This window comes from Alosa alosa, chromosome 2, assembly GCF_017589495.1.
Source record: "Alosa alosa isolate M-15738 ecotype Scorff River chromosome 2, AALO_Geno_1.1, whole genome shotgun sequence".
NCBI lineage: Eukaryota > Metazoa > Chordata > Actinopteri > Clupeiformes > Clupeidae > Alosa > Alosa alosa.
The window spans coordinates 33,471,895-33,484,394 of record NC_063190.1 but is presented as its reverse complement, the minus strand read 5'-3'; the positions used below and the strand labels follow the sequence as shown (position 1 = coordinate 33,484,394).

General features: G+C 48.7%; 1 protein-coding gene across 1 annotated transcript in view; it reads left to right on the top strand.

The window, feature by feature from the left end:
• The first annotated feature begins 418 nt into the window (after positions 1 to 418).
• LOC125311868 (rab5 GDP/GTP exchange factor-like) overlaps positions 419 to 12,500 on the top strand; it is an 18,282-nt gene continuing 6,200 nt past the window's right edge. Inside the window, 3 exon segments of the mRNA XM_048270236.1 lie at positions 419 to 584; positions 1,889 to 2,073; positions 2,666 to 2,862. Of these exon segments, the coding sequence (XP_048126193.1) occupies positions 1,895 to 2,073; positions 2,666 to 2,862 (376 nt within the window). The 5' untranslated portion in view covers positions 419 to 584; positions 1,889 to 1,894.

Sequence of the window (12,500 nt, the reverse complement as noted above, 5' to 3'; positions counted from 1 at the left end):
GCAGTTGGAAATATAAATGCAACCCTGGGACAGATCTACATTATCAGATCATTATGGTGCGTTTCCAACCTACCATCCAATCGCAAAATCATAACAGTAATTGCAAAAGCTTTGTTAAACAAACCAAATGTTTCTTTGTCACATTCATCCAAGAGGGTACAATTGTCTGCAGTTTAGTCATAACCGTCATGTAGGCCTATTTATGTCATGACACGCAAAAAAAGGATTGATCCAGTCATGATCATTAATGCTCATCAGTTTCAGTGACATTTTTGAAATGACTGCCAAATCAGACAGCAATTTGTTTAGTCTCACCAAAACACACACGCACACTGAGAGAGAGAGACACACACACAAACACACATACAGAGACACACACACACACTGATTTTCACCTTTATCTGCAATTTCTCTGAACATGGCCTGTGCATAGGACACTTGCGCCCCCCTGTGATATGTATTAAAACAACAGTCCACGTCACTCTGCTCCTCGCATCGTCCTGACGCGTTCGTTGGATGACCAGGGTCGCGAGCCAGAGCGAGGCTATCCTGCAAGGCGTCAACATTCCACACCAGCTGTAGCGGTAAGAATGAGGGACAAGCCGGTTACTTTGCTTCTAATAATTTGTTTTCCAGTGTCATGTTTAGTGGGAGTATGGCAGTAGCGTTAGATGTTGTTCTTCTGTGCACCACAGAAGCAACAGCGGGTATTCAGGGACATACTAGGACATAAATTGCACTAGCTGCTAACTTCTGCTGCAGTCATCAGCAAAGCAAGCCGCTATATCTACTTACACACTGTAGATGGCTAATGAATGATAGCCGACCCTGTGACGCTTTAAGGTAGCTAGGACCAGGACCGCCAGGATAACTGGCCATCTAGATAACGCAACGTTATCAATCCGCCAAAACACTGACGAACAGATATGAATGGTCCAGATACATACAACTACATGGTAACGCCGCTAATTAAATACGAGTAAACAACAACGGCTAGCGAAATAGCTACACATCATGTTATCTGTCAGTTAACGTTACACCAGGCACCCTAGCACTACCCACAGCTGCTAGGTAATATCAAAGATTGTTATCTTTGGTAATATTGATTTTTTGACAGGGCCTGACCTTCAGATACAGTGGATATACTGCATGTACAGGGCGTGTTAGAGTAGCATGTAATGTGTCACAATGTCTCCATATAACTTACATGGCATGGCAGCACCGTGAAGCTAAGTTGTGGCATCTTGCACCCGACTGGACAGTTCTTACGCCAATGTTAGTGAGGTAACTACAGCTTAACGATACTCATTCCCAGGCAGGCGCTAAATGTTCAGTCAGTGGTCATTTAGAAGGTCATCTTTGACCTACCTGGTTATAGAGAACAAAATCTTGAACTAAATAGATTCAGACTGCAGCCAGGCATTTCACTTGGAGTTCAGGCTGACTCGGTAGATTCGGTTCTGTCTCATTCCATGCTGGTTTCGTTTCGTTCAGGAGCTGACGGTGCAGATCCTGTGCAGAACTCTATAGTGGGTTAGTCGCGTTAACTCAATTCAAAGGAGCTTTATTAGCATGACTGTTTGGATACAGAACTCGCTGGCTATGCTGCCATAGAACTGGATGTCATCGGTGACAGATTCTACATATAGACATATATACATTTAATATATATAGATATATAAATCTATGGTACTGTAGTGGCCATATAGATATATAAATCTATGCTGATGCAGTGTGTTACTCTGCTCTGCACCTGTTGCATGAGCAAGCTAACTATGATTGATTGGACCTCTGCTGTGGTGTGTAGGGATGCTCATTGAACTTGATTTAGTTTCTGATAAGTGTGTGTGTTTGTTTGTTTGTTTGTGTGTGTGTGTGTGTGTATCAGGGAAAGATGAGCCAGCGAGTAGAACGCCGTGGGATCCATGTGGACCAGTCGGAGCTGCTGTGTAAGAAGGGATGCGGTTACTATGGCAACGCGGCGTGGCAGGGGCTGTGCTCCAAGTGCTGGCGTGAGGAATACCAGCGGGCACGACAGAAGCAGATCCAGGAAGACTGGGCACTGGCTGAGAAGTAGGCTGTGTGTGTGTGTGTGTGTGTGTGTGTGTGTGAGAGACTGTCTGTCTGTGTGTCTGTCTGTCTGTGTGCGTGTGTGTGTGTGTCTGTCTGTGTGTGTTTGTGTCTGTCTGTCTGTCTGTCTGTGTGTGTGTGTGTGTATTTGTGTCTGTCTCTGTGTGTGTTTGTGTATGTGTGTCTGTCTGTGTGTGTGTGACTGTGTATATGCAAAAGTTTTTTGGTGTGTATATGGCATAAGGTAGCGTTAGGTTGTGCATGGTGGTAATGAGATGTGGTATGTTATTATGTGCGTGTGTGTGTGCGTGGTGCGTGTGTGTGTGTTTGTTGGTGTGTGTGTGCGTGCGTGTGTGTGTGTTGGTGCATGCGCGTGTGTGTGTGTGTGCGTGTGTGTGTGTTGGTGCATGCGTGCGTGTGTGTTGGTGCATGCGTGCGTGTGCGTGCGTGTGTGTTGGTGCATGCGTGCGTGTGTGTTGGTGCATGCGTGTGTGTGTGAGTGTGTGTGCATGCGCGTGTGTGTGTGTGTGTGTGTGTGTGTTGGTGCATGCGTGTGTGTGTGTGTGTGTGCGTGCGTGCGCGTGTGGTTTCCCAGGCTACAGAGAGAGGAGGAGGAGGCGGCCTATGCCAGCAATCAGGGCAGCCAGTCTCACCCCGCACCCCCCACTCAAGCCCCGCCCACTCTGGGCCCCTTCTCCAAGTTTGAGGAGAAGAAGAGCAACGAGAAAACGCGCAAGGTCACCACCGTCAAGAAGTTCTTCAGCCCCTCCTCACGCACCGCCCCCAAGAGAGGTACCGCACACACACACACACACACACACACACACACACACACACACACACACACACACACACACACCCACACACACACACACACTCCCTCCTCACCCACCCCCCCAAGAGAGGTACCACACACACACACACACACACACACACACACACACACACACACACAGCCCCTCCTCACGCACCGCCCCCAAGAGAGGTACCGCACACACACACACACACACACACACACACACAGCCCCTCCACAGCCCTTCTCCTCACGAGACCGACCAAGAGACACACACACACACACACACACAATAATAATCACGCCACACACCCAAGAGAGCCCGCTCACACACACCGCCTTCCTCAAGAGGCCTCCCCAAGAGAGGTGTACTGCCATTAATACACACACACACACACACACACACACACAGCACACACACTCACGCACACAGCCCCTCCTCAGAGAGGTACCTCAAGAGACATTACCGCACACACACACACACACACAGCCACACAGCTCCCTTCCTCACGACTCCCTGGTAAGAGAGGTGTACCACGACACACACACACACACAGCCCTACTCACGACCGCCACCAACAGGAGGTTACACACACACACACACACACCTTCCTTCACGCGACTGGCTTCCCAAGAGTACCCCGCACCGCATAATAGCCACACACACACACACACACACCCCTCCTCACGACCGCTTCTCAAGAGAGGTAAAACCAAGACACACACACACACACAGCCCTTTCCTCCGCAGACCGCCACTCAAGAGAGGTGCCACACACACACACACACACACACACACACACACACACACACACACCACACATAGCCCCTCCTCACGAGGTAAGAGAGGTGGGGACACACACACACACACACACACACACACACCCTCCCTCCTCACGCATCGCTTCAAGAGAGGTGTACCTCGTGACACACACACACACACAGCTCCCTTCCTTCTAAGAGAGGTGTGTACCACACAAGACACACACACACACACACACACACACACACACACAGCCCCTTCCTCCTCACGCCGGGCCTCTAAGAGAGGTGTACCGCCTCAGACACACAATATTACTACACACACACAGCTCCTCTCACGCACCGCTTCTAAGAGAGGTGTGTGTACAAACACGTGACACACACACACAGCTCCCTTCCCACGCGACCGCTACCAAGAGAGGTAATAAAAGACACACACACACACACACACACAGCTTCCTCCTACGCACACCGGCCCTAAAAGAGAGGTACCGCATTACACTTGACACACACACACACACACAGCCCTTCCTCACGCAGACCGCTTCTCGGCAGAGAGAGGTGTACCGCATTGGTCTACACACACACACACACACACACACATGCCATTGCCACTGAAGCCCTTCCTCACACACGCACACACAGCCCTCCCTCATGCCATACTCTGCCACCAAGAGTGCACCACACGACACACACACACTCTCACGTGACTGCCTCTGCAGAGAGGTACCGGTGACACATTGGCCACACAGCCTTCTCCCTTACGTACCGCCTCTCAAGAGGGTGTACCTGAATAATAATAATAATAATATTGTGCCCCTCTCACGACCGCCACCAAGAGGTAAAAAAATCGCATACACATTGACATTACACACACAGTTCTCCTCACGCGACCGCTTCTCAAGAGGAGGTAATCGCATTTAAGACATAGCTCCTCCCTCAATGCGCGACCGCCTTGCAGAGGTGTGCGTGTACCACAACACACACACGCCACACACACACACACACACACATTACAGCTCCTCTCACGTGACTCCTCCCATTTCTTGGGTAAGAGAGGTAAATTGAGACACACACACACATGTTACTGCTAATAATAGCTCCCTCCTCACGACTGCCCCTCAAGAAAGGTACCACAATACACACACACACACACACACACACACACACACGCACATAATACACAGCCCCTCTCACGCATCCGTCCCCTAAGAAAGTGCACCAGAATGCGACACACACACACACAAAGCCCCTCCTCACGACTGCCCCAAGAAAGGGTACACGCATACGCACGACAATACTACGGCATAATACATTACAGCTCCCTCCTCACGCGACTGTCCCCTAAGAAAGGTACCACACTACTAATACACACACACACAGAAGCCCTCCTCACGCGACGTTCCTTAAGAAGGCAAATTACACACGCGACACATTACGACACACACACACACACACACACCCCCCCCTCACGACTCTCCCCCCCAAGAAAGGTGCACAACATATCACACAGCCCCTCTCCTCATGACTGCCCCCCAAGAAAGTGTACCCACACGCACACACACAGCCCCTCCTCACGCACTGCCCCCAAGAAAGGTACCACCACACGACACACACACACACACACACACACAGCCCCTCCTCACGCACTGCCCCCAAGAAAGGTACCACACGCACACACACACACACACACACACACAGCCCCTCCTCACGCACCGCCCCCAAGAGAGGTACCGCACACACACACACACACACACAGCCCCTCCTCACGCACTGCCCCCAAGAAAGGTACCACCACACACACACACACACACACACAGCCCCCTCCTCACGCACTGCCCCCAAGAAAGGTACCACACACACACACACGCACACACACACACACACAGCCCCTCCTCACGCACTGCCCCCAAGAAAGGTACCACACACACACACACACACCCCTTTCTCCTCTGTCGCCTCTTTTGTAAATGGCTCTCCCACAGAATGAGCACAAGTTGTGGCTCTCAGTTTTGTGCGAGATAAGAGCAGTATCATGTTCGGGAAAAAAGTACTTACTTACACTTATAGGCAAAACCCCCTGGCCTCCTACCTAAATGACTGCTACAGAGAGGGAGTGAATGAGGTGTGGTGTGTGTGTGTATGTTTGTGTTAGGGATGAGTGACTACTCAGTCCTCACATCATGCATTTCTAGACTTCGCATCTCATTTCCATGAAACCAGTGTGTCATCATGGCTGTGTTGCAAAGCATTTGACCTCATACACATAACCGCAATCAGCCTCAAACCAGTACAGACGCCTGCCGCTTGCAATCAGCCTCAAACGAGTACAGACGGCTGCTTCTCGCTTGCAGGTCTGGTCTTGCCCATGTCTATTAGTTTTCATCTTAAAAAAATTTTTTCTTTGAGCGATCTCTGTTCAAACAAGTGTTTAAGCTTGGTATCAGAAATAAGGCATATCACAACTCTGTTCACCAACACTAGGCATACATACAACTGGTTTATTCTGCAGTTTGTTGCTCAGTGACATCCTAAGTGAAGGTTGACGTGTAGGTCATCGTTTCCAAAAGTCTCCATTTTACCTCACCACATCAGAGCTAGTGAGCGGAGCTGGGCGGTGCAAATATCCCGCTCCTCGCTCAAGTAGCTGTTCACTCGGCCGCTCCTCCGCTCAAATTTGCTTCAGGTCGCTCCGCACAATTTCGCTCCAGTGGAATTGCTCCAATTTAAAAGAGGTAGAAATAATCTACAAGCCGAATTGTCACCATAAACAGAAAACTTAAATCCCAAAGAATTAAGAGCAACGGCAATATAGGCCTATTTCACTCATAGAACATTTATTTTCAAAGATTGTGCAACAACGAACAAGCTTGGCAATGTCGATAGCCTTGTGCAACAACGAACAAGCTTGGCAACGTCAAATCAGCCTAAAACATGATCAGTGGGATTAATTGCCTAAAGAATACAGGCTTAGCATCCAAGTTTTACTTTAGCCTTCTACGTGATATGAAGCATATTCAAATTGCTCACGTTTTTCTTTGCTGTCCTTAGCACACTCATGTTTACGTGAAGTGTCTTCTTAGATTCCAAAATTAATATTTATTCACTTAAAAAGTGTCACCACATGGTTGTTCTTGCTCTACATTGTTAATAGGCTATCTAGTTGTTTTGTAGGAATAGTAGGCCTACACTTGTATGACTTAGTTTCCTTTCTAAAATTACTATATATTACTTATAACTCCATCCCCATCAACAAATTTACAATGGCCAATGTTTGAAATTTAATGGTCTTGGTTTTATTAGGAAGACATGAATTCTGGGTGGGTTTGGGTATACCTCAGACTCGTGGTGTGAGCGGTATCGGAGCGAAATTGGAGCGGAACAGAGCGGTCGCTCCGGCCTCTAAATTAAAAAGCGCTCCACGCTCCAACAAAATTCCATCCTCTCTCGCTCGCCTCCGCTCACTAGCTCTGATCCATGGATACACGTAAACCGTAAACAGGATGTGGATGAGGTCCGGATGTGGACCGGTTGCCTCCGGTCTACCTCCACTCAACACCTTCTCCTCTCTGGAGGTTAATGAAGCCATTGACTCGCTCTGCTCCACACTGACCTCGTGTCTAGACGAGCTGTGCCCTCTTACCACAAGGCCAGCTCGATCCAAACATTCTCATCCATGGCTAAATGATACCCTCGGGATCATGGCGCACCAAACTCAGAGGAGGAGAGGAAATGGCACAAATCCAAACTAGCTGACGACCTCAAAACTACCAGACACTCCTGACCTCCTTCTCAGCCAGCATCACTGCTGCTAAGACTGCTTTCTACCATGACAAAATCAACAGCGCTTACAGACACTCGAAAACTTTTCTCAACCTTCAAATCGCTACTCAACCCCTCAGCTGCCTCCTCCTCCATCCAGCCTTACTGCAGATACCCTCGCCTCATTTTTTACAAACAAAGTGGCGGCAATCAGCAGTCAATTCTCTACATGCCCACTCAATGCATCTGACTCAGATACCACACTCCTACAACCTCTAGGGACTGCTGGAACATCTTTTTCAACATTCGCCTCTCTCCGAGAGTGAAGTGTCCAGACTCCTGACATGCAGCCGTCCTACCACATGCTCGCTGGACCCTATACCTCTGAGCCTACTTCAGTCCATCAGCCCGACCATCGCTCCAGCTATCACGCGTGATCAATGCCACCGCTAACCTCCGGCACATTTCCAACAGCGTTCAAAGTGGCCCGGTAACACCGTTACTTAAGAAAGCTTCTCTCAACCCTGCTCAAGTCGAGAACTACCGCCCTGTCTCACTACTGCCTTTCCTATCCAAAGGCATTGAGCGAGCAGTCTCCAAACAGGTCTCTGACTTCCTTTCACAGAACAACCTTCTGGATCCAAATCAGTCTGGGTTCAAAAGCGGCCACTCTACCGAAACGGCTCTGCTGTCTGTAACAGAAGCCTTAAAGAAGCCAGGGCGACCGCTTTCGGTCATCAGTACTCATTCTGCTTGACTTATCGGCTGCCTTTGACACGGTTAATCACCGTATCCTTCTCTCTATACTGCAGCTGACATGGGAATCTCGGTTCTGCTCTCTCCTGGTTTGAATCCTACCTCACAGGGGCTTCGTTTAGCGTATCATGGCTTGGTCAGCTATCCGCACCTCACCATCTCACCACAGGGGTCCCCAGGGCTCAGTGCTGGGCCCCTCCTCTTTGCTATCTACACCACCTCCTTGGGACAGATTATCCGTTCGATACGGCTTCTCATACCACTGCTATGCAGACGACACACAGCTCTATCTGTCCTTTCCACCTGGCGACCCCTGGTTTCAGCACGGATCTCAGATTGCCTTTCAGACATAGCTACATGGATGAAGGCACACCACCTCCAGCTGAACCTCTCAAAGACTGAACTGCTGGTCATCCCAGCTAAACCTACCATACACCCGACATCAACATCAAATTTGACTCCCTGTCTGTTTCACCGACCAGGACTGCAAGAAATCTAGGAGTTGTTCTCGACAACCAACTAAACTTCTCAGATCATGTTGCCTCAGTAAGCCCGGTCATGCCGTTTCGCACTCTACAACATGCGGAAAATCAGGACTTACTTGACTCAAGATGCTACCCAACTTCTGGTTCAGGCAATAGTCATCTCGCGACTTCGACTACTGCAATGCCCTCCTGACAGGTCTCCCAGCCTGCGCAGTGAAACCACTTCAGATGATCCAGAACGCGGCGGCGCGCCTGGTCTACAACCAACCCAAAAGGGCACATGTTACCCCGCTGCTCATCCAGCTACACTGGCTACCTATGGCGGCCCGCATCAAATTCAAGTCTCTTACGCTTGCCTACAAAGTAGTCTCGGTTCTGCTCCCACCTACTTGAATGCCCTCATACAGACTTACACTACCTCCAGACGCTGCGCTCCTCTGATTTAACGGCGTCTAGCTCTACCACCGATGCGCTCAAGCCAATCCAAACTTTTTCTCATCTGTTGTTCCTCGTTGGTGGAACACACTGCCAGTTCCTACAAGGGCAGGGACATCCTTTTCCACTTTCAAAAAACTCCTGAAGACCCAGCTCTTTAGAGAACATCTACTCTCATAGCAACACTTACAACAAGTCTTACTGATCCTAGCACTCACCAGCCGTTTTAAACTGACAAGTAACTGCTAAAAACAGCACTCACCGGCACTTATTCTTACTGTACTCTAAGGTTTTTTTGAAACTGTCCTAAAATTGTGAGAATTGTTCTAAAACTTACTGTTTACCATGTTGTTAGTCGCTTTGGTTAAAAAGCGTCAGCCAAATGTAATGTAATGTAATGTAATGTAACACAGAGGAAATTGTTTTGCTCAAATTAAATGTTAACGTGGACAAGGCATTCGTTGTTGCGTTTGGATTCAGAGGTATCGCTCTGTCAGGCTTCATCACAGAGCATTTGAGAGCAGCATTGCATTGGGCTATCTGCCCACAGGCAGGGGTGTGTGTGTGTGTGTCTGTGTGTGTTATATATATTTTAGCATCATGCTAACTGCCCACAGGTAGGGGCGTCCGATTCAGGGATGCAGATCCTCTCACCATGACTGACTGATCTCATGGTAGTGGTGTTAGTTTGTTTTTTGTTTGTGTTGATGTTAATCACTTATTTCTCAGTTACTCATTTATTTATTTTTTCATCACTCCATTCCTGCCTCCATCCCTCTTCCTTTTCACTCTCATCCCTCGCTCCTCTCATCCGCTCCATGTGCACCTGCTCACCTACCGGCCAACCCTGCTGTGTGTGTGTGTGTCTTTTGGGTTGGTGTTGGGGTTGTGTGTGTATGTGACTGTGTGTGTGTGTGTGTGTGTGTCTGTTGTGTTGGTGTTGGGTGTGTGTATGTGTGTGTGCGTTGGGGTTGTGTGTGTGTGTGTCTGTTGGGTTGGTGTTGTGTGTGTGTCTGTTGGGTTGGTGGTGTGTGTGTGTCTGTTGGGTTGGTGTTGTGTATGTGTCTGTTGGGTTGGTGTTGTGTGTGTGTCTGTTGGGTTGGTGTGTGTGTGTGTGTCTGTTGGGTGTGTGTATGTGTGTGCGTTGGTTGTGTGTGTGTGTGTGTGTGTGTCTGTTGGGTTGGTGTTGTGTGTGTGTGTGTGTGTGGGCGTGTTCCAGTGTGTGAGCGGGGGCAGGAGGAGCAGGGCAGGAGGAGGGAGAGTCATGGAGACACTCTCTTGAGAGACCTCAGAGACATGTTCATGATGAGCACTCCTACTGAAGGTAACACACACACACACACACACACACACACACAATCACACCTGAGTGGTTAAATGTTTGGAGTGCTTGTGTGTGAAATCTCCCTGAAATGCACCAGTGGGTCCCAGTGCTGGATGGTGTTTTGAATCTATGATCTTGTCAAAAAAAAAAGCCATTATTAAAGATTAACAAAAAAATAAAATAAAATAAATTTCCTCCAGTTCATCGCGTCCCACCTGACATGTGTCTATTCCCCAATAGTGGGGCCCGCCCCACACTTTGAGAACCACTGCTCTAGTGCATCTGCTCAGTCACTCTCTTTCTCCTTTTGGAGGGTGAGTGCTTTCCTACTTTCCAACTGTAAAATTTGACTGTGTGTGTGTGTGCAAATCTTGTGTGTAAAGCCAGCCTGTGGCGTGGCGTGAACTTCAGTGTGTTTCTGTCTGTGTGCGGCCTTGGTGGTGCAGTTAGCAGCTCTGCTAGCTAGCCTCAGCCACCACATGCTCCTGCGCTGGCTGGTCATGACAGACTCCCTTCATACACAGATAATAACCCATGTTAAGATCTGTGCACTGAAGGTGTGTGTGTGTGTGTGTGTGTGTGTGAGAGAGAGAGAGATATGGGATAGATATGGGATGAATGTCACTTGTTCATGTTAGTGATTTCAGCCTTGTGTTGCCTCCCTGCGGACAGCTCTGGTATGGAGGCATAGAGGTGGGTCTCTCTCTCTCTCTCATTCTCCACAACACAAAACAGAATGTAGAACACACACTGCTACATTTTGTGGCCCAGTTCTACAACAGTTTTGATGAAGTTAGAGGGCACTAAGTGTCTGCTAATTGCTGTAGTATTTATCAACACTGTTATAAGACAAGCACATTGTTCTCAACAATTGGCTTGATCATGTGAAAGAAACACTGTAGTCCAGGGAATGTTGTCTTTGATGGAGTACTGGACAATAGAACTGCTGTTTGATCCCAAACTCTTTATAGTGGAAAGTCTCCGTTTTAGATCACATTCTTCAGAAAGTGTTGTGCAAAGATCGGATTGTTGGAAAGTTACAGCTATAGATCGCATTCTTCAGAAAGTGTTGTGCAAAGATCGGATTGTTGGAAAGTTTCAGCTATAGATCACATAGATCACATTCTTGAGAAAGTCTCCAGTAATCTTCAGTGTGGATCTGCCCTAGTCAGACTTCTCTGTCGTCCAGTGATGGGAGTTGGTCATGACTGGTCACCTGCTTGCATCCCAGCCCTCCAGAGCAGATCCTGTGTGCTGGTCTCCTTCTCTGTGAGCTGACGACCAGGATCTGATACCCTGGGACCTGATACCCTGGGGCCTGAGAATGGGCCTGGCGCTATTATCACAGCAGGGCAAATGATAATAGGCAAATACTGCCCTCTTAGGTCAGTATGAGGGTAAATATTTACCCCCACAGGTCAGTAGGAGGGTAGATACTGACCCTCTGCTACAGGTGTAGATACTGACCCTCTCAGATGCATTGGTGATGGCATTTTACTTGTAAATATGTTCAATTTTGTCGCACAATTAGGCTATTTGGCCTGTACTGGCTGAATTCCATGCCCTGGCCTCCCGTGGCTAGTCTCTTGTGGTCTGAAAGGGGGGAGGAGGTGGGCTTAGCTTAGCTGTGGGTTAATACTGACCCCACAGGTGTGTGTGTGAGGCTGGGCTTTGTGCCAGCTGTGTAAAGGGTGACACGGTTTTCTTATCTTAGTTTAGTTTACCTTATCTTACCTCATCTTAGCTAATCTAAGCTTAGCTCAGTTTAGTTTACCTCATCTTAGCTTAGCTTATCTTATATTATCTTAGCTCAGTTTAGTTTACCTCAGCTTAGCTTAGCTTTGCTCAGCTTAGTTTAGCTTAGCTGTGGGACGGCTGAGAGGCCATGTCGAAGAAGCTTCTGGCGGGTTTTTGAGGCAAAGCCCCTGAGGCACATCGGTCAGGCCCCTTGGAGTGATGGAGTTTGCAGCAGGCGTCAAGAGCACCTGTGTGAAATACCTCTCTTTTGCCCCAGCGTGTCAGCACTGCTCCGAGCGTGCGTGTGTGAGAGAGATCTGTGTCGTCACGGTAACCCTCACGTTCTCCACATCTCTCAGCTCCAAACGGCCTCAG